This window comes from Euprymna scolopes, chromosome 6, assembly GCF_053919585.1.
Source record: "Euprymna scolopes isolate OS-2025 chromosome 6, ASM5391958v1, whole genome shotgun sequence".
Classification (NCBI taxonomy): Eukaryota; Metazoa; Mollusca; class Cephalopoda; order Sepiida; family Sepiolidae; genus Euprymna; species Euprymna scolopes.
The window spans coordinates 121,670,183-121,694,710 of NC_136487.1; the positions used below are offsets into that span (position 1 = coordinate 121,670,183).

Here is a 24,528-nt window from a genome sequence, read left to right on the forward strand (position 1 = left end):
CCGCATTCACTCTTTCGTACTGGGGGACGTCCTACTTAGAACCCAATTGTTCAAAACATTTTTATTGACGTGTAAAAACAAACAAAAAAATACATGTTATTTTTCGAAATAGTGTTAATTTCAATGTATACTGTTTTCATTTAACGAGTTGAGACTGTTATGATAAAAACTGAATCACCGTTAATTTTGAGTAAAGCTCAATGTATCTATTTTATAGGCGCAGAGCATGTATAGTACAAAATTTTGTTGCAATTAAAAGACTTACATTTTTTCTTTTTATAACTTTTGTTTATTTCGTCCTGGATCTCTTCATTACAGCCGTTTCGTTAATGGGATAACACGAGTTGCTGAGAAAGAAAATTTTTATGAAAACATAAAATCATAAAATTGCCATCCCATTAACGAAACAGCTGTAATGAAGGGATCCAAGATAAAATAAACAAGAGTTATATAAAAGAAAAAAATGTAAGTTTTTGAATTTCAACAAAGTTTCGTACACTCTCCCCCCCCTCTCTCTCTCTCTCTCTCTCTCTCTCTCTCTCTCTCTATATATATATATATATATATATATATATATATATATATATATATATATATATATTACGCTGCTGAATTAGAAAATACATGATTTTGTTTTCTAAATAATATACCTTAGGCTGTGTAATTGATCAAACACAAACCAAGCTAGTATGTACATAGATTCATTCATTTGGGAAAAAAGAAGAAAGAAAACTGTGTCCTTTTTATTTATTTTTTTTTTTTTAGAAAATTCTCAACGTTTCGTCGCCATTTTCGGAGGTCTTCCTCAGGAGAATGATAAGGATGATTGAAGGAAATAAAATTTACCAAAGATTTTCCTCAATCATGCTTATCATTCTCCTGAGGAATTCCCCCGAAAATGGGGACGAAACGTTGAGAATTATCTAAAAAACAAGCCACAGGTTTTCTCCCCCACTTTTTTTATTAAGTTATAATATCATACCTGTTTTTATTATCATGCATTCATTCACATGTTAATCATGTTTCCCCGTAACGTGCTGAAGTGACACTCACACTAGGCGGGTTGAAATAGCTTTATTTGAAGAAGGAAGTTTGATGGGAATAACAAATTCACAAGCGATCCTCGGTTACATGTATTTCACGGTTAGGGAAGATGACGATGTTAGCTTTTTGCAGTTCTTGCATGAAATAGTCGGCGTCGTTCTATACACAGCGCCTGGTATTCTCAAATGGTCGCCCATCTGGTACTGACCAAGTTCAACGTTGCTTAACTACAGTTATCTAATGAGAACCGGGGTGTCAGCATGATTACGCCGTGTTAGATTATGTTTGTTGGACCAAGATTAAATAAATACATAAATACATTTTATTTTTTTTTGCAGACTGTTATCCTTATCTTTATGGTTGTTGTTTCACGACGTTTCGGCCAACTATTCCTTTGGACTTCGTCAGATGGCTTAACTATCTTCAGTAATTACTAGAGCTATGACAACAGAATATTCTTTTTATTGTTTTGACTCTCGAGTATATATCCGACACAGAAAACCGGGAACCACACCACTCTATATAAAAGCACATAAGATATCAACGGATACACACCCGAGAGTCAAAAACGATATGCTGTTGTCCTAGCTCTAGTAATTACAGCCTTCCATAGTTGTTGTTGTCTCACCACGTTTTGACCAACTAATCCCCTCGCTGGTTTTGGGTAGGATTGAAACCGCTATCTTCAACAATGCTCACCTGGAATTGTAGAGATTCAACGTCTCTATCCACTGTGCAACAGGCCCCGAAGGTTGGACTTTTTTTTAAATCCAAGTTTTTGTTGTCTGATCTTCCATTGAATGGTATATATTTAATTATTTAATTCTTTTGAGAGGAGTAATTTGTATATTTTATTTATTTTCGGATACTCTCCTCTTTATAGTTGTTGTTCACAACGTTTCGGCCAACAACTATAAAAGATGAAGATAATAGTTTGCAAATAAATAAATAAAATATATAAATTACTTATCTCAAAGAATTCCAATAATTAAATAATAATAAAAATAGTTTAAAATTTTTTTTTTTTTTTTTACTAAAACAGTTATTTTAATGTCCTGCGCGTTTTATGAACCAGATAAACATATTTTGCATGTGGAGAAGATAAAATGTTTGTCTGAAATGTTTTTTTTTTATGTAAAAAGGAATCTAACTATTAAATAGAATAAAAGAAATTGAATTATCGAACATTTTTTTAATCAATATAAAAACACACTTTTAAATGTATTGAGGAAAAGAGATAAAAGAAGAGGGAGAAACAGACAAAGAAGCATACAGAGAAAAAGAGGCGTAGAGATAGATAGATAGATAGAGAGAGATAGAGAGAGAGAGAGAGAGAGAGAGAGAGATAACATATGTGCAATCATTGCATAAGAAAATCCGTAGACAATGATATTTATAAAAGAAATAAACTATGAAGACTTTTAAAAAAAATCTATAGAAAAACCTCTGAAACGTATCAGAGAGAGAGAGAGAGAGAGAGAGAGAGAGAGAGAGAGAGAGAGAGAGAGAGAGGGGAGAGAGGGAAGAAGAAGAAAGAGAGGGAGGAAGATAAAGAGAGTGAAAGCGAGATAGACATATACATCAATACATACTCAAGCAACACAAATAAAAAAATAAAATGGGAAATAAAATAGTAAAACCTAGAACATTAGTTACTTTATCAACGTTTCATCCTTATTTAAGAGACTCTATCAAGATGATTACAAGTGAATTATCCTGACGAAGTCGTATAAATAGCAACGAAACGGATATAAATAAAAAGTGATATTTATTTTCCAATATTCATGGACTTTATCCGTTGTTTCCTGGTGGTTATTGTTTTCTGGTGATTTGAAAAAGATAGAGCTGTCTTTTATTTCGTCTTTTTTAATATATAAACACTAGAATACCCGTATCAGGATGGGTAAAGTTAATTCCTCTAACAGAACAGTTTTGCACCAATTTTATGCCCATTCATGAAAATTAAAACTGTATATAATTCTACTAAATCTTATATCTAGAATCCTTATTTCAACTTTGATCAAAGTCCATTACATAATTTTGATTCTAACAATATCTACAATTTAAAGCTTAAGTTTAACGAGTTTTAAGAAGAAATTAAAATTCAGAGAATCCTGCTTAATTAGTGTTTAATACCTATGGATCAAATTTAATGCAAACCTGAAATATTTGAATTTTCAAATTGGAGGTTATGTCCATATTATGCCATTTAAAATCCTTTAAAATACTCCCAAGAAACTGATATTTGAAGAATACAAGGTACCTTCAATAAGTTTTTAGGATTTTCTTGTACAAGCATTTAAAATTGTCATAAAATTTTTGTACAAGCATTTAAAATTGTCATAAAAGTTTTGTACAGGCACTTAAAATTGTCATAAAATTTTTGTACAGGCATTTAAAATTGGCTTAAAAATTTTTGTACAGGCATTTAAAATTGTCATAAAAATTTTGTACAGGAATTTAAAATTGTCATAAAAGTTTTGTACAGGCACTTAAAATTGTCATAAAATTTTTGTACAGGCATTTAAAATTGTCATAAAATTTTTGTTCGAACATTTAAAATTGTCATAAAATTTTTGTACAAGCATTTAGAATTGTCATAAAAGTTTTGTACAAGCATTTAAAATTGTCAAAAGATTTTGTACAAGCATTTAAAATTGTCATAAAATTTTTGTACAAGCATTTAAAATTGTCATAAAATTTTTGTACAAGCATTTAGAATTGTCATAAAATTTTTGTACAGGCAGTTAAAATTGTCATAAAATTTTTGTACAGGCAGTTAAAATTGTCATAAAATTTTTGTACAGGCACTTAAAATTGTCATAAAATTTTTGTACAGGCATTTAAAATTGTCATAAAAATTTTGTACAGGAATTTAAAATTGTCATAAAAGTTTTGTACAGGCACTTAAAATTGTCATAAAATTTTTGTACAGGCATTTAAAATTGTCATAAAATTTTTGTTCGAACATTTAAAATTGTCATAAAATTTTTGTACAAGCATTTAGAATTGTCATAAAAGTTTTGTACAAGCATTTAAAATTGTCATAAAATTTTTGTACAAGCATTTAAAATTGTCATAAAATTTTTGTACAGGCATTTAAAATTGTCATAAAATTTTTGTACAGGCATTTAAAATTTTCATAAAATTTTTGTACAGGCATTTAAAATTGTCATAACATTTTTGTACAGGCATGTAAAATTGTCATAAAATTTTTGTACAGGCACTTAAAATTGTCATAAAATTTTTGTACAGGCACTTAAAATTGTCATAAAATTTTTGTACAGGCACTTAAAATCGCCATAAACTTTTGAAAATTCAGTATGTTATTGCTATACATCTTATGAGATGACTAATCTTTGGTGATTTCAGGTTCAAATGAACAGCTACAACAGAAATTGGAATACATCCTACTAAATCCTCATTGTCACAGCTGGTGAATTTAAAAAAAATGCCATTTGGACGTGAGGACACTTTAGAAGAACGATTTGCAATAAAATTCTGCTTGGAAAATGCCACAGAAACGTATGGAATGCTTCAGACTTTTTGGACTATCTTGCATCAATCGTACATCAGTTTTTGAGAGGCATAAGATATTCAAGGAAGGAAGGAAGGAAGGAAGGAAGGAAGGAAGGAAGGAAGGAAGGAAGGGAGTCTGCGAAGGATGATGAGAGCTGTGGGAGGAGCAAGGAAGTTAAGACACCAGAGTTGATTGGCCAAATAAAGAATTTCGTGGATAAGGACCATCGTGTGTCTATAGAGACAATAAGTGTACACATAATTACTCGTGAGGAACTGATAATGCAGAAGATTTGTGTAAAATTAATCCCAATGGTGCTCAGAGAAGAAGTTGTTGGAATGGCGAAACAAGTGCATTGCAGCCGGAGGAGATTACATCGAAGGAGACTAGAGTTTAATGTACTATCAATAAAAGATGGCCACAGGAAAAAAATCTGGAAACTTATTGAAGGCACTTTGCATTTAATTATTGAAGTTTAGTGTTAAAAATTACACAAAAATTAGATGTAGGAATGGCTTCCAACATCTTTTTTTTACTCCTTTTGCATAAAACTAAATTAAAAGAAATGCAACCCGCATAGCAGATGTGTTTCAAAATTCATAATGATCAGGTAATTAGTTTAGGAGTTAATCAGATACATAGAAAGATGTAAGCATGTGCGCAAACCTAACTTTATATTAATAGAGATGTCTATTTTAACAGAAATTGTCTTAATGTTGAATTGACATGTGGAAAGCGGTTCTGCATGTGATAAAGTGTATCGCCTGACAGCGGACATTTTAGCCTGCGAACATTAAGGCTCATTTTGCTGCACATGCGCATTTCTACTTCCGACTGATATCATTCAATTTCACTCGCCTGCAGCAAAACCAAATGCGCACAAACTGTGCATATATACGTCTGCTCATCCAGAAGAATAGGTAAATAAACCAATCAAATGTTATTGCCTATGCACTTACTAATTCTAAGCGTCGTCATCATTGTCGTCATCTGTTTCACATGCTGCCATGTATTGGACTGGTCTCAGAAATTAGCCTCCAAACTAATCTATCTCTGACCAGGTCTTTATTTATCCTGCTTACTCTCATAATTTCCATCCACGTTTTTCTCGGCCTCCTACCAACTGCCAATGGCACGGTGGTTGGGTTAACCTTACAAATCATCATCATCATCATCATCATCATTATCATCAGCATCATCTTTTTTGCATACTGGTATACGTTGGATAGCTTTTATAAACTGACTTTAAAACTAGCCTACCTCTGGCCAGGACTTATCTATCCCTCTTTCTCTTAAGTCCATTCTAATCGCTTGAGTTTTTATCTTTTATTTTTTTTTACTAAGGTGTCACCACTTATGAAGGGCCAGAGGCTACTCGAGGATAAGAGTTAAATGAGTGCCAGGAAGACGGTGAGACAACACCGTGATGATTGGTAATGATGGTGGTGATTGAGTAGAATTTGATTATTTAAGAAGGTGATTCAACAAGAATTTGTTTACATTGGACTTGAAAACGACCATGTTGTAATCTTCTGGGAAGCAGTTTCGTGATATTGTATTCCATAGATGGGATGTTCTTAGAAAGAAACTCTGCTAATAGAAAATTCATTTAGTTTTAGGTAGCTAGGTATGTATGTATTTAGGTAGGTAGAGAGAGAGAGAGAGAGAAAGAAAGAGAGAGACAGAGAGAGAGAAACTATTGACTATTGACAGTGGTTGTAGCTAGACAGGTTTTTGTTATGATTGTTTTACAAGATGATACCATAGATTGAAGCTCAGTCGAGCACCTGTCGTGAAAATAATTATGTACAATTAAAAGGAATATTAAGTATTTTTTACGATTATTGTTATAATTCTGTTCGAGATTCCGTACAGATCCCCGACTTCAACAGAAAGATTTTCAAGCTTGACACGATACCCTTGAAGAAGGTCGACAGTTACATCGGCCAAAAGATTGTTAGAATAGTACTTAACATGAGAACAGTAGTTTGAATAATCCAAATAATCCAAGTTATCATTTCTCATCTAAAAAAAAAATCAGAAACATTTTGTTCTATTAATAGACACGGTTGTTGTTCCTTTTCTTTAAAGGCTGTCGCCCCCAATTCAAATTTCAACGCTTATTTTCAAGTACAATTTCTATTGTTTTTCTCTTAGGCAGGAATCCCCATATTACTCTTTCATCAAAGTTTGCTCATAAATCAAACTCTCCATTTTGTCTGTATTCTTCACGATTTTAATGAAAAGATCTTTTTAAAGCATCAAAAATAGACCCCTTTTCGCAGTTCCATTCAAAATAATTCCAGGGCAAAAATATCGGAAGATTTATTATTAATAAAAGAAGGAAAAAATTTTTTTTTAAGTCTTAAAAACAATACGGAAATAACTTCATAACCTAGAAATCACTTTCTGGCAGTTCGACTATTAATCTTCAGAACGGTTTAAGAATCCAAATAATTATAAACCTTTCGGTCGTCCTTTTTTTTTACATGGTAGTCACCACTTATCAAGGCCCGGAAGCCACTCGGGGATAAGGGTTATTGCGTGTACATTAATCAATGGCATAATATCGTAGTAATCGTTTGTAATGGAGATTTGATAAAGAGTCTTACTTAAGGGGCGGTTTATCAGGAATTTGTTTATGTTGGACTTGAAAACATCCAAGTTGTAGTCAGGTGGGAAACAGGCAAGAGTTCCACAGGCGTGCACTTCTAAGAAAGAAGCTTTGTTCATGGAATCTACGTTTTGATTTAGGCACAGATAAAGAATGGGGAAAATTATTTACAGTGGTTTCAGCTAGACGGGTGTTTTTCCTGAAAGATTGGCGAGGGGGAACCAGAGATTGGAGCTCAGAGTACTTGCCATGGAAATAACGATAAACAAAGACAGGCTCGCAACGTCTCTACTGTGGGAGAGAGGTTGCAGGGAAGAGAAAAGGGCACCCCTACTAGGTCACGAAGTCTATTTTGTACTCTGTCAAGGCAGGATAGGCTGTTTTCCAACTTCTGCCCAGAATGGCAGCAGTACTCCATCCTTGCTTTCCTTCTTGAATTTTGTCTTCGACGATTCGGTGATTCCATCTTTTAAAAAAGGGATGAATTTACACACACGCACACACACACACGCACGCGCACACACACACATATTAGGAGGTATATTTAGTAAAAAAACAGGGGGAAAAATGCTCAATACTTTAGTAGAACTAAATATGTTCTTATTATTTCCACATCGGGTTTCTTGCTTAAATCATTACAGATTGTTTCTCTCGACAGGGCAATAATATTATCCAGCCGATTTCTTCAGATAATTCAAGTAAAAATAAAATATTCTTAAAAATTACAAATGAGCATTAAAAACCAAGATTTGATGTGCTGGTTAGAGAGTAGAGGGGAGGAGTGAGAGGGAAGAAAAGGAAAGGGAAAGAAAGAAAGAAAGAAAGAAAGAAAGAAAGAGGGATGGGGGAGAAATATAGATTACATGTAGGAATTAAAGTTAAAGTTAGAAAGAAGTTAAAATGAATAAAAAAAAGGTGGTTGCTTGTTAAAAGAGATAGAAAAGTAAAGGAAGATATTCCGGGGTTGGAAAGGGAAGCTGAAAGAGAAAACTAACGACAAGTAGTGTGTCAGATAAATGTCAAACGGATACAGTAATAAAATAAAATAAGTTGCATATGCTAAAGCATTGGTACTTCGGTTAGAAAGTTCGTTAGTGATCAAACACTGTAGTGATGGTAGATAGGGCAAAGATACGTCCAATTTAAGAAGATGGATAGATACGCCCGATAGATTTAAAATAATCTATATAATTATAAAACTCAAATGACCTTGTAACGAGTGATGTAACCAACTTTCCAGTTTATGACATCCGGTTGCACGTGCGCGCATAAACATTAACCCATAACAACGTAAACAAATAAACACAAATCGCTTCTTTTGCAGATTTTGACCTGCACACTGAAATATTAACGTTATTATTTCGAAATTATTATTTAACATGGGAAGAGTGAGGGTGTTTTGCAACTATTCTTTATTACAACTATACTGTCGCTATTTTCTTACAACCAAACAACCTTATTTATGTTAAGAGTGTAGATAAAAGAAGGTTTTAAGTCTATTTAAAAATGGAGACGAAAATAAATTGCGTTAAAATAACTTAAACCTAATACAGAAATGAACGATGTAAAAAAAAAAGAAGCAGTATTAACAATTGTTTATTTGGATAATTTAAACACGAAAAAAACAAACAAACAAACAAACAAAAAGAACAATTGGGACGCTGAAAACGTATAAGTATGGCCAACCACTTATAATTCAGTTACTGTAAATTAAAAAAAAAATCAATTATAATAAACAGAACGACTCATAGAAATCTATCTATATTCTTTTTTCATTTTAATACAACAAAAGGGCCCATCAAGAACATATGCGGTAGAATGGAGAAAAAAAGGCCAAAGACCCTAGTGTTTTAATGTGATGTTTTGAATATAATAAACTAGTTATGATCAAAGTTTCATATCATTCGGACAAGACAGTAAGAAACGGGGCCTAATTAGAGCTGGGGCCCGTTTTTTATGGGTCACCCTGTATACTTTCATAGAAATGTTTCTGTTATGTAAAAAAAAAACAAAAAAAAAAAAACTATTTTCTTTACGTCACAAGTGTCACGCTCATACATGAATTCCATAGCTAATATAACATACTGACCCAACGGGTCACGGGTAGTCTAGTATTTTTATATAAAGGAAAGGGTAATGATAATAGATTTATAGTTTATAACCGTCCTTATTTATGGCTTACACCAGCCAATCATATTTCTGTGTGGAGGAATCCGGATGTATTCATATTCATTACGTCATCAATACATTTGAAGAATAGTACAAGAACTGGAACGCGGTTGAAAAATAAACAACAACAATAGTCGAAATAAAAAAAGCAGTAAAAAAAAAACGTTTAGTTTAAAATTTAAAACAAAAGAAAGATAAAAGGTAATACATACGAAATCATGATTACGATGAAATCTAAGCAGTTCCATGCATCCCGAAGATATGTATATTTGTCGATAAAAAATCCCCTTGCAACTAACTTTATAGCCATTTCCATTGTGTAGATACCAAGGAATATATATCTGAAACAGAGAAAAAGATAATAAAAATTGTGAAAAAAAATTGGATGAAAACGATTAATTTGCAACCTTACTAGATGTTCATTTCAATACCAAATTATGTTTCGGAATTTTTTAGATGAGGACTGATGATTCGTAGTATTTAGACTATTCACACTATCGTTCTCATCTTCGGTGCCATTTTCACAACGTTTCGGTCAATGTAAACCCCCGACCCATAGTGTAATGGATAAAGTACTTGATAAAATTCAGTCTCAAGTGACACTCTTCTGGAGGTTGAAGGTTCAATCATCAGTGTTATTGATACTCAAATTACAATTGCGAATTACTTATGATTTCTATCCTATCATGACTGATGAAACAAGATCATGTAATCTCCATAGAAAATATAAAGGGTTCTATTTAAAATTAAAAAATCAGAAGCTCCCAGCATTAATGCTGAAGTTCCTCAGGGGTTCATCCTGGGCCAAACTCTCTTTTTGATCTACATCAATGATCTCCCAAAACACATCCTTACATCATTCATAAACATTTATGCTGATGACACTACCATCTATGTCAACACATCAAAGGCAATAAATGACCAAGTTCTTTCTAATTCTCTCTCCTCTGATCTTGAATACGTAGTACAATGGGGAAAAAGGTGGCTAGTTACTTTTAATTCATCTAAAACCAAGCTTCTATCTTTTCATCATCAACGCTCTGATCCCTATCTGGCATCAATTGAAATGAATGGCTCTCGTCTTGGGGAGGCTCCATGTTTCGCCAAGTTTCTGGGCTTGACCATTACTCTTGATCTGAAATGGAACACATACATCAAATCTGTTGCTAAGGTCGCTGGAAAAATGGTGGAATCCTTCTAACGCTCCGGTAGATATATCACTCCTGATGCAATTCTCTATTCATATAAGAGCCAAGTACGTCCAATGATGGAATACTGTTGCCATATCTGGGCAGGAGCTGCTAGAAGCAGCTTATCCTGCCTTGACAGAGTTCAAAATAGACTTCGTAGCTTAGTGGGGTATGCCTTTTTCTCTTCCCTGCAACCTCTTTCCCACAGAAGAGATGTTTAGAGCCTGTCTCTGCTTTATCTTATTTCCATGACAAGTGCTCGTCTGAGCTCCAATCTCAGGTCCCCCCTCGCCAATCTTTCAGGAAAAACACTCGTCTAGTTGAAACCACTGAAAATAATTTTCCCCAATCTTTATCTGTGCCTAAATCAAAACGTAGATTCCATGAACAAAGTTTCTTTCTTAGAAGTGCATGCCTGTGGAACTCGCTTCCGTTAGTCTGTTTTCAAGCTGACTGCAATTTGGTTGTCTTCAAGTCCAACGTAAACAAATTCTTGATTAACTGTCCCATTAAATAATCCAATTTACCTGCTATATTCTATTACTAACAATAACTAAGAAATTATTCCATTGACTACTGTAAACTCAATAACCCTTATCCTCGAGTGTCTTCCAGGCCTTGATAAGTAGTGCCCCCTTTGTAAAAAAAAGAAAGATTCTCGAGTTTGACAGAAAGATTCTCGAGTTAATAAGATACACCTAAAGTTGTTCAGATGTTACATCAACTGAACCATTATGAAAATAACACTCAACATGAGATTAGTTGTTCGAATAATCCAAATAATATGAATGTCACCACATCTAAAACAGAATCTTCGGTCATATTCAAGATTGTTACCTCTTTTTGACTTCCTGTTTCTGTCGTCTATTTGACTGGAAAATTAGACATGTTAAAGCGGACCGGAAAGCCATTCTTAACATTGAGAAACCGGCGGGGGAGGGGTTTTGCACGTTATCCAAGAGTAAGATAACCATTTATCAGAAGCGACCATATCTTGCTTGCCACCATCGTCCCGTCTGCAGAGTAGAAACTAGAAGTTGAAAAAACAACCAATCTTGACTTTAATCGCATCTTAAGACACTGAAGTGTACAACATTCACAGTAAGAACTCGTCTTTTACCACAACTGCAGAGAACGTTTGTGTCTTCCTCCATCTACTTGAGGTCGAAAGAAATCTTCATGAACAGATTTTTTTCCAAGAACTTCTCATCTGCAAAACACGTTTCTACAAGGTTGCTCCCCTGAGGGTTATAACCTAGTCATCTTAAAATCTAATGTCAATAAATACTCACCATAAATCGTCTTCATAAGTCATCAAATTTCATTCATTACATTTTTCCAATCTTCTCATAATATTCATAATCGTTCAACTGTGAATCTATCAATTTTATTAAACTTTATCCTCGGATAGCTTTTAGCCTTGATAATTGGTGACTCTTTATAAAAAAGGAAAACACACACAGATATATCTTCATTGTCGATCTTTCCAAAATGATTGCCGCCTCTTTTTCTCCGGTTCTTGTCGGTACCATTACTGTCTTTACTTGCATGACTTTGTAGATGAATTTTGAGGAGCTGCAAGGCTGCGAACATAGGTGGTAGAGGAAAGAAATGGCTTCGAAGAGACTGAGATTACTTTGTGTAATTTTTGTCTACTGTCACGTGACTTTAAAGATCTGTGACGGATTTAGAGGATTTTTTACCACATATTACACACGACAGAATGTTTGGCCTTGGAGGAAGAGAAGATAGCGAGCCTGATTTGGCACGAGACTTCAAATGATTTGACATAGTCAGCCTTTGATATGTAGAAGAAGACGGCCACATTTGTCAGCCTTCCAGCTCTGTGTGCTTTCATGAAGGTAGTTCTGCCTTCGTGCAATCTACAGTTTTAGTCTTTCATGGTCGATGCGATTAGTTTAAAAAATTGCACGACCCTTCTTCATGTGTGTTCTCTAAGACACTCTTTCCAAGGCCAATGATTTCCAATTTTTAGAGTCCATACCTTGTTTATTCAAGTTTTCTTTTATACAGTCTTTTTACCTTTTTGTAGGTTTGTATTGCGATCGCTATCAAGCCTGCATATATATATATATATATATATATATATATATATATATATATATATATATATATATATATATATAAAATGAAAATTACAATTAAATTTACCAAAATGATCCAAGATGGTAAAATTAAAGTATATTATAAATATTAAAGAATTAATATTTATAAAATTATCTCAGCCTGTACAAATGGAAATTCTTTTAACTTTCTTGAAGTTTTACATTTGGATTTTACCGTCACTGGATATTTTATTTTCCACGAAACTATCCATTCATGTGTAATCACCTTTTTCTTCACTATATTCCCTCTGCTTCACTTTTTTGTTTTCAAGTAAGATCTTTGACTTACTTGTTATTTCATCAAATACTTCTGCATGCAAAATCCGATCCCGCATTTTGCTAATTCCTACCCTCTGATGAGAAGGAAAGTATTTCTTCGAAACTCCGCGGATTAAGGACTATCCATTTATCTAGCGTTTCCTTTTTCAGATTAAATATATTTTTTAACTCATTTCAAAGTGTTTTTTAACATATTTTATTAACTGTTTGCTCATATATATATATATATATATATATATACATATATATATATATACATATACATATATATATATATATATATATATATATATATATATATATATATGATATAATGGACTGATCCAACACCCCTCAAATGAATTGACTGTTATGTCTATAAAAAGACAAACAAACTCTCCTGACGTGGGAGACAGAATTTAGTACTAAGCTGTCAATGGACGATTAGAAATGTGTGTACCTTTTTACCTAAATAAACCCTTTCTGTACAACCCCAGTAATGACTTGTTATTCATATAATCTACGATATAACAACTGGCGACGAAGAATTCGAACGAAACTCACTAAAAAACAAAGCGAAGGAATAAGCACACAAGAAGATTGACGTGCAGAAAACAAAAGAAATCCAAAGAAGGAAGAGGAAAAAAAGAAACTTCGACAGAGCCAACATTTAAAAAGTAAGTGTTTCAATCGGTTACGCTCCTAAAAAAAAAAAAAAGAAATTGACATTTTGAAGGGAACATTTTTTTGAAAAGAATATTTAAAAAAAAAAAATGTGTCCATTTCAAGTTTTATTCGGCTGGAAGTGTTTTTTTTTCTTCTCTTCGGAAGGACATTGTGCTTTTAATTCATTGAATTTATAGGACATATGAGTTAATCTTTTGTTTAATTGTGTGGTTTTGTAAAAAAAAAAAAAAAAAAAAAAAAAATTTGTAACATGGAGCAATTAGCGGAATTCACTAGAACTATGCAATCGGCATTGTTTGCACAACAAAAACAAATGGAATTACTTCAGCAACATCAATTGAAGCAAAGCGAAATACTACAGAGTATTTTAACGCAGCAGAAAGACTTTCGTTTCACTCCTGAAGGAATAGCAAATTCTTTATCCGAATTTGTATACGAGCCGACAAATGGGTTAACTTTTCCGGCATATTTTCGGAGATACGAAAATATTTTTGCTAAGAGATGTCAGTCTTGGACAGACGAAGAGAAGATTATCCTTCTTCTTCAAAAACTTAGATCTCAGGAAAATACAAAGTATGCGAATTTTATCCTGCCAAAGAAACCTGAAGAGATTTCTTTTAGTGAAACAATAAAAATATTGTCAAACATTTTCAGTGAACGAGATAGTCTATTCTATACACGTTATAAATGTTTAAATATCACGAAGCAGGAGGACGAAGATTTTATTACTTATGCAGGGAAAGTGAATGATCATTGTGAATCCTTTAAATTAAAAGACCTCAAAGAGGATATGTTTAAAAGTCTAATCTTTGTGCAAGGTTTAACAGCCTCTAAAGATAAGGATATTCGTTCAAGGATATTATCCATTATGAACCAAGACACAGAAATAACGTTACAAAAAGTTACGGAAGAGTGTCAGAAACTATTAAATTTAAAGCAGGACAATACAAGCATCGAAGGAAAAAATTTTGAAGAAAAAAATATGGAAAAAAAAATGGAAAGGGTGATGAAATGTGCACACGAAAAATCCTGTAAGACATGTGGGGGAAAAAACCACTTCACTAAAGATTGTAATATGTAACAAATGTAATAAAAAAGGCCATAAATCAACGGTATGCAGGAAAGGAAAATACCGAAAAGCAGAAATAAAGACCATTGGTTCTAAAAATGAGTCTAGGTGTGATAAAAGAAAATATATTAAAGTTAAAATTAATGGCTGTAATGCGAACTGTCTTCTAGATACGGGAAGCGACATAAGTATAATTGACGAAGTAACTTGGAAGAAAATTGGGTTTCCAAAGTTGCAAAATACAAAAAAAATTGCCAGAAGTGTTTCTGGAAATAAACTAAAATTTAAGGGTGAATTTTTTACCAATGTGTCTCTAAAGGAGAATGCTGTGAAAACCAAGTTATATGTCGTACCGGGGGAAAAATTCTAATTTGTTCGGTATAGACTTAATGATTCTTTTTAATTTATGGGGAAAACCCATAAGCTCATTTTGCAATAAAGTAAGTCTGGCGGGTTTAGAAAAGTCTAAACTACCAGGAAGGTTTATTGACGAATTAAAAAAAGACTTTAAAGAGGTATTCTCTGAAGGTTTGGGTTGCTGCACGAAAACGGAGGTGAAATTTGAACTAAAGGACGAAGCTAAACCAGTTTTCAAACCCAAAAGAAAGGTTCCATATTCAGCATTAGAAACTATAGAGAAAGAATTAAAGAGACTTCAAGATATTGGAGTAATAGAAAAAGTGGACTACTCTGAATGGGCTTCACCCACGGTTTACGTTAAGAAGAAAAATAATAAAATCAGGGTATGCGCGGACTTTTCGACAGGTCTAAATGATTGTCTCAAGGAGCATAACTACCCGCTTCCTACCCCAGAGGAAAGTTTTTCGAAGTTAAGCGGAGGAAAATTTTTTACAAAAATTGATTTGTCTGAAGCGTATTGGCAAGTAAAAGTCCAGGAAGATTGTGCTAAGTACCTGACATTAAATACCCATAAAGGACTATTTTCACTAAAACGTTTGCCTTTTGGTTTAAAAGTAGCCCCAAATTTGTTCCAGCAAATTATGGATACAATGCTAGCAGGTTTGGATTTTGCTATGGCTTATCTAGATGACATCCTTATAAGAAGTAAAAATGTGGAAGAGCATAAGATCCACATGGGCAAAGTATTCGAGAGAATATCAAACTATGGATTGAAAGTGGCTCTCGAAAAATGTAATTTTGGGATGGACAAAATTGAATATTTGGGACAGGTGATTGATCGAAATGGTAGAAAACCTAATCCTAATAGGACTAAAGCAATCAAAAACATGCCTAGACCAGAAAATATAGTGCAGCTACAGTCATTTTTGGGACTAGCAAATTATTATAATTCTTATATCCCAAATATGCATGAACTAAGAGCACCTTTAAACGAATTATTGAAAAAGAATAAAAAATGGCTCTGGACAAAAGAATGTGATGAAGCATTCCTAAAGATTAAAAAATGTCTGTTATCGGATTTAGCACTAGCTCACTACGATCCGAAAAAAGAATTAATTGTAGCAGCAGATGCGAGCGAATACGGTTTAGGTGCTGTGCTACTACACACTCAAAGATGGATCGACTAAACCAATTATTCATGCCTCAAGGGTTTTGCTACCCGCAGAAAAAATTATAGTCAGATAGAAAAAGAAGGTCTGGCAATTGTATACGCCATGAGGAAATTTCATAGGTTCATCCATGGAAGATTTTTTATATTGGAAACGGACCACAAACCTTTGTTATCGATTTTTGGTTCCTAAAAAGGAGTTCCTACTCATACAGCTAATAGGTTACAAAGATGGAGCATGATTCTGTTAAACTACAATTTTAAAATGAAACACCTAGCATCCAGCAAAATTGCACATGCAGATGGTTTGTCCAGGTTGATCCCAAATAAAACTGAATTACTTGAAGAAACTGTTATAGCTGCACTAAAAGAAGAAAATGAACTAACAGATATATTAATAAATACTGTTAGGGAACTTCCGGTAACACTTGAGGAAATAAAGAAAGCAGCAAGAACAGATGAATACATTAACAAGATAAAAAAACAAGTGGGACAAAAAGAAAAGAGGAAAGGATTAACAGTTTTTCCATTTTCAAAGTGCGATGAAACTATAATGTACGCAGATAGAGTGGTAATACCTGAAATATTACAGAAGAGAATTTTAAAAGAATTCCACATGGGACATCCTGGAATCTCCAGAATGAAAGCACTAATGAGAGCATATACGTACTGGCCTGGAATGGATCAGGACATAGAAAAAATGATAAAATTATGTAAGGGTTGCCAACTAGCAGCAAAAGCGCCGCCCACTAAGACGCAACCTTGGCCTAAAACAGATATACCATGGACGCGGATCCATATAGATTACGCAGGACCTCTAAAAGGATATTATTACCTGGTAATAGTAGATAGCATGTCGAAATGGCCAGAAATTTTTAAATTACACCATCCTACAGCGGCAAACACAATAAAGGCGTTGGACGAGGTATTTGGACGTTTTGGCGTATCAAAAACAATTGTTAGTGATAATGGCACCATGTTCAAAGGTCAAGAATTTAAGATCTACTGTGAGTCACTGGCCATAGAGCATGTCACAACACCAACTTATAGCCCTCGATCTAACGGACAAGCTGAAAGATTTGTCGATACTTTTAAACGAGCGTTAAAAAAAGAACGATAACATCGACACTGAAGAAAAAAGTCTTCAGAAATTTTTAGCAGTGTACAGGATAACGCCTAATCCGAATACAAATGCAAATTTATCCCCAGCGGAAATAATGTTTGCCAGAAAAGTGCGCTCTGTGTTCGACGGTTAATTCCGAGTAAAAAAGTAAAAAAAAAGTGTAAAAGATAATGGACGATACAAGATATACAAGGACGGGGATAAAGTTTTTTTTAACAATTATCGGGCAGGGAAGAGTTTTTGGGAAGAAGGCATAATCTCAAAAAGAATTGGAAGAATGGTCTACATTATAAAAGGTCTGACATTTTCCCACAAAAAACATATAAACCAACCCAGACCTCGATATATTGAAATAGTTAAAAACAATGAAGTACCGATGGAAGTACTGTATGACATTTTTCACATAGAGCCTCCAAAAAAGGAAGCACCAGTAACTGAAAATACAAGTCACTCTCCAAAATCCCAAAATTCGCAAACGCAAATTTTAAGGAGAAGTGAAAGAAAAAGAAAAAGAACTGAATTTTTTGGACAAAGTCAAAAAAGAAAAAAATGGTGAAGCGAAATTCTAGGGAAGAATTTAGCTTGGGAGGAAGGTGATATAATGGACTGATCCAACACCCCTCAAATGAATGGACTGTTATGTCTATAAAAAGACAAGCAAACTCTCCTCACGTGGGAGACAGAATTTAGTACTAAGCTGTCAATGGACGCTTAGAAATGTGTGTACCTTGTTACCTAAATAAACCCTTTCTGTACAACCCCAGTAATGACTTGTTATTCATATAATCTACGACAATATATAATATATACCAAACGTTTATATTCCAAAGTACATGATGTTAACAATTCTGTATTTTATTCCTTTACATCAAGTGAGTTATAGAGTTCTTGACAGTATCTGTTTCGTAGCGCACAATCAATCACTTAATTATTATATCAATCAGTGAAGTTATTATGCCCTACGAAACAGATACTGTCAAGAACTGCATAAATCAATTGATGCAAAGGAATAAATTGTCAACATCATGTACTTTGTAAGATAAACTTTTGTTATTTATTATATATATTGCTCTGTATTCACATTGAGCTTCTTATATAAGGATTGATATATAACAAGTAAAAATATATTTCTACAGAAATATATATATATATATATATATACATATATATATAATTATTTTTTTACTATAATAATTAAATACCTACAGACACTAGTGTTTCATCCTTTCGGGATTCTTCAGTGCAGGGTGTCACGATTACTACCAGTCGAGCGATTCGAACCCCGCGACATCACTGGCTCGATTAGCGGAGGCCGTATCCATCCGGCTACCATTAACCATGTGAAATAGCGTTGAATTTTAAACATTTTGATTTAAATGCTCATTACGCCAGACAGACAGTGATCAAATCGTTATACGATGATCTACGCATAAGAGCTAAATTGACCGACTTTTAATTCAACTGAAAGTGCTCAACGATAAAAAACGAATTTCTTAAAGGGGCTGTCATAATTATTTTTTTACTATAATAATTAAATACCTACAGACACTAGTGTTTCATCCTTTCGGGATTCTTCAGTGCAGGGTGTCACGATTACTACCAGTCGAACGATTCGAAATATATATATATATATATATTGGGACGATTCCAATATTTGTACCGATTCCTTAGTAAATTACCGATTCCGATACAATTACCGATTCCGATTGCGATTCTTTATAAATCTCTAAATATTTTACTATAGAGAGGTTATTTTCCCCGATTTTCGTAAAAAAAAAAACACATGTTAAACATGCAGATATTTTCCTAAACGTTAAAACACACTTTTGGAGGATGATCTATCGATTTTAACTTTACTGGTATTTTAAAATCAATAAATATTTATTATTTTATCATTATTGCCAACAATGGAAGATTTTGGTTTAAACAAAATCAAATAAATAAAGGCACGCAAAAGAAGTTTTGGCATCGGAAAATAGACACCAATTTTTTCGATTGTGACACCGATTTCGATACTCCCAAATTCGTCGATTTTTCCGATTCCCGAATTCGATTCCGATTAATTGTCACAACAATAATTATATATATATATATATATATATGAGAGAGAGAGGACAAAGATTAATAATTGTAAATTATGAATCGGTTTCAAAAGGAGAAACAAACAAAATCAATTTGATTTTGACTTTGTTTATCCTTTTGATACTGATTCATAATTTACAATTTTTAATGTTCGTCCTCAATGTTAATATAGCTCTAGGATAAATATACCTATTGAGCTTATTATTAGGGCTATGACAACAGTATACTCTTTTCCTTGTTTTTATGCTCAGGCATAGAGCCATTGATATCTTATATGTTTTTATGTAGAGTGATGTGGTTCTCGGTTAATTAATTGTATCTAACTGTGTCGGATATATACTCGAGAGTCAAAACAACGAAAACAATATGCTGTTATTATAGTCCAACTTATTATATATCTATAGTACTATGAGCACTGTTCTTTTAAAGTATTAATACACTAAAATAAATTTTGCTCTTTTAGACTTCAGGTCTAATCTCCTCTATAATATATATATATATATATATATATATATATATATATATATATATATATATAGATGTGTGTGTGTGTGTATGTGTGATCCACATACAGTACTGTTTCGTTGTATCACAACTCATCAAATATACACCTTTCCCCAGCCGTAGATCGAACCTACAACCGTCCCGTTGATAGTTCTCACCATCGGACCACGAATCAGTGATGTAAATATTTCTTCTCGAGTGTGTATTAAGTCCACACACGACCGTCTCAGACAGTGTTCAAACCATCATTTGTTTAAAAAAAAATAAATGGTGGGCTTCGCTTAATTGCTTAAATAATACGCGTCAGGTGAAAATATATTTACAAAGTGCTCAACCCAAATTAATTATATAATTATTATTATTATTAATATATATATATATATATATCTATATATATATATATATATATATATATATATATATTTGTTTATTGTTATATAAACATGCTCACATCCCGCTGCTACAAATAGCCACTTGTTTCAATCAAACAACAGATATCATCAGGCAGCGACTTGACTATTCAAAAGTTCAATGAATAAATCAAACAAGTGGCTATTTGTAGCAGCGGGATGTGAGCATGTTTATATAACAATAAACAAGTATTATCAGCTCTTTTTATTGAGCACTATCTAACAACCTCGTTGAATTCATTAGTCCATTACTTTTGAATATAAAAAACCCGAGTATATATATATATATATATATATATATATATATATATATATATATATATATATATATATCTGTGTGTGTGTGTGTGTGTGTGTGTGTGTGTGTATGTGTAGAAGTAGTCAAGATATTGTAGAATCTACAATTTACATTATTTTATTAAAAATAAAGAATACGAAATAAAGGTGAGGAGTTCCTTATTCCCTAGAGTTTCAAAGAAAGGCTCTTCTCCTCAGAGGAGAAAACGTTAGCTAAAGGTAAGTATAAATAAGTATCTATTTTTGCTGGTTAGCTCAATTTTTGAAAACAGCCGAGAAAGAAAAATTGGAAGAAAAATAAAAATTCATAGGAAAATGACAACAATGACAAAAGAACAAGTTATCAAAACAATTATTTTAATAATTTTGTCAGCCCCTTTAAGAAACTCGGTTCTTACTGTTGATCACTCTAAAGTTGAAATAGAAATTCGGTCGCCTAAACTCGCTGCGCAGATCATGATGATATAATCATTAGATCACTATGGCCGGATGTTACGACATTTAAAAAAATAAATGTTAAAATTTTAACGATATGTTTCGCCGTTGAGATTGGCCCCGAGGTTAGTTCCTTGCTAATGGAGTCAGAGATGGCTTCGTGGCCGGGTTCGAATCTCCCGACCGGTAGTAACTGTGTCACCCTGCACTGATGATTCCCAAAAGGATTAAACACTGGTGTCTCTAGGTGTTAAAATTATTGTAATAATTATATAAAAACATGAAAAGAAATACTGAAACATAGAAGTAGGGGTCGGGAGTGTAAGGGGAAAATGTAAAAAAAAAAAACAAGACATATAAAGAGGATTTTGGTTGGTTGTTTTTGTTTAACGGCATATCAACCCTTTTCAGGTTATTTAATGCCGAATCCAAAGATTTTGAAGAAATTTTTTTTAATAGAATAGATTTGTTGTTTTCAAGTCGGTTTCTATTCAACCCATAGTTGGGTCCCTAACAGGTACTACTACTCCGGGTCAGAGTGGACCTGGGAGCAATGGCAATTAAAGGGTGGCTTCACACTCCCCAAAGCCTGCAAACTGGGGCCTCACCACTGGATATAGTTTAAGGTCATATCCAGGACCTATAAGAAGGAATAAAACCAAAAAATATATATTCAATAAAAAGAATAAAGAAAAAGAGTTTAAGTAGACACAAGAAGGAAAAAAGAAAAAAATACAAATTTTTATAGGTAGTCCCATTTGAGTCCTTGGGAAGCTAGTAAGATGACTAGTCCAATCTAAAACGCCTTTTCTCCAGTACAACGTTCCAATATAAAATAATTCTCAAATCCTTATCTATCTATCTATCTATCTATCTATCTATCTATCTATCTGTCTGTCTGTCTGTCTGTCTGCCTGTCTGTCTGTCTGTCTATCTATGTATTATATAAAAGTCACTGTGTGTTCTTCCGAAACGGCCGAGTCTGTCTTTTGCAAATTTCACACAAAGCTAATTTATATATCTGGCAGTGTTCTTAGATATGTTTTGTACAGAAATTCATACAATCAGTATCGAAAATCGAAAAAAATTCGATCTTAAAAAAATGTGTAAAGATAAAAAAGAATCGTTTTTAGAGAGGAATATTTTACGTTACACCGACCAAGAGACATAATAAAATTCCAGCAAATCATTTCTTCTTTAAAAAATAGATTTATTAAAATCTGAAGATATAACTTAGTGGTAGAGCATTCGACTACAGATCAAATAATCCCTTGTTCAAAACCGGGTGTACCTAACCATTTAATTTTAATATATTTCTTTTATTAAGGAGTTCAATTTACGATAAAAGAAAAGATACCATTTGAAATCGCCGCAGATTATTTCTTCGTTTGCATACTTTAAAATTAAACATTAATCGGTAGTGACTTTTCCAGACCATTCATCATCAAGCCAAAGTATCAACTGACGTGATATTGTAAACGAACACAGAAAAAATTTGATGAAGGACATTATCACTATTATTTATTTATTTATTTATTTATTTATTTTTGCAAATTAGTTCACCGGGCAAATTATTCTTCTTAATATATAATATTCAATTCAAAATATTGATTTTTAATAAGGCATGCATACGCAATCTGAATAAATTAAAATATCATGTTTAAGCATATTGTACGACCGGGCAACGCCGGGTTGCCATCTAGTATATATATATATATATATATATATATATATATATCTTCTCTTCTCTTATATATATATATATATATATATATATATATATATATATATATATTATTATTATTATTATTATATTATTATATAAATAAAATGAACTCATTTTTTCCCGTCGGATTTTGACCTTAATAGGATTAAAAATCAAGATATTTCATGCAAATATAATATGCACAAACGGAAGAACAATATCTGAGGTGTGTTATAGGCTTATTATTTCTCAAATTCCTCGATACTTAGATTTCTATAATTTTTCTGCTGAGAAGTCACGGCCAAAATCGGTTAAAATCAATGGAAGTGGTAAAATATTTTCTCTCTAATAAATTCCTCCTCCCCCTGCCACCACTTAACACCGTTTGGGGATCGTTCACAAGGAACAGTTGAGAAGAGAACACCGGTTTGGCTTCGTAGTTCTTTCATGTGAAGTTATTTAAAATCACTAAACTAAGCTGCAGTGCTCTGTGGCGTAGTGGTTAGCGTGCTGGACAATTCACATTATATTTTCACGTTCGCGCCGATGTACCGTAGTCGTTTTTTTTTTTTTTCCCTAAACAACTGGAATGGACTTTTCTTGGTGGCCGAACTGTTAACGTTGCAGATGGTTTTTTTTTTTTTCACACTTTATTTTCCTATTTTTACTCATGACTCCGGGTTTGATCCTTCCTACTTACCTACCATAACATTTTTTAAAACTACCCCCCCCCGTCCCGGAAACAAACACTCGGGCAACGCCGGGTACCCCCGCTAGTATATATATATATATATATATATATATGTATATATATATATATATATGTATATATATGTTTGTTTACTGTATTTTGAGGAAAGAGTTCCGACAAAGTGCTCGATTACAAAGAAAAACTTTTTCGGTATAGGAGCTAAATATTTGTTTATTAATTATACAGAAGTTCAGAAAAACATTGGTACCGTCGGTTTCAAGCCCAACACAAGGGGAAACCGTTAATGGTAACACGTAAATGATGTTCAGCTCTCGTCAGCCATCTTGTTTGTTTGTTTGTTTGAAAACAACATGGCTGACGAGAGCTGAACATCATTTACGTGTTACCATTAACGGTTTCCCCTTGTGTTGGGCTTGAAACCGACGGTACCAATGTTTTTCTGAACTTCTGTATAATTAATAAACAAATATATATATATATATATATATATATATATATATATATATATATATATATAATCACAGGTAAGGAATACATTTTTATAACATGAATAGGTTAGCCAAATTTATCATGAGTGAGTAACTAGATCCAATAACTGGTACATTTTTTGTTCTTGTGATTAAGAGAGGTAGTGTTTGATTAACACTGCTGGGGACATGATTAAATATGCTATTTTGTTTTTAAATCCCCAAAACAGTGTTTCATGGTAAACAACTGATGATCCCTTAAATTAACATTAGGAATATTGTAAATTCGAGAGAGCAAATTGGTGCATTGATTTCAGGTGATTAAATGACTTACTGCCTAAACAGTTTTGCAACAAATGATAAAAAATATATAAAAATTAAATAAGTTTTTTTTTTATATATAGTTTTAAAGGTTAAAAAACTTCCAAGACTATATATATATATATAACTACTTCATTTACTCACATAAATTTAATATACGAAAGTATAGATTTATGCGTAAATTTTAAGTATTTACTTCAAAAGTGCTCAGTACGTAGGTAGAGCTAGTTAGTAATTTATAAAATATATATGGCGATTAAGCTACAC

The 24,528-nt window shown here is 32.9% G+C and overlaps 1 protein-coding gene across 4 annotated transcripts in view; it reads right to left on the reverse strand.

The window, feature by feature from the left end:
* Positions 1-24,528, reverse strand: part of LOC145277923 (sodium channel protein 1 brain-like) — a 1,166,286-nt gene that overhangs the window by 485,012 nt on the left and 656,746 nt on the right. For all 4 annotated transcript variants that reach the window (XM_080129995.1, XM_080129992.1, XM_080129994.1 and 1 more), the window contains one exon: positions 9,560-9,688. In XM_080129995.1, coding sequence (XP_079986121.1) covers positions 9,560-9,688 — 129 coding nt within the window. The remainder of the gene's footprint in view (positions 1-9,559; positions 9,689-24,528) is intronic.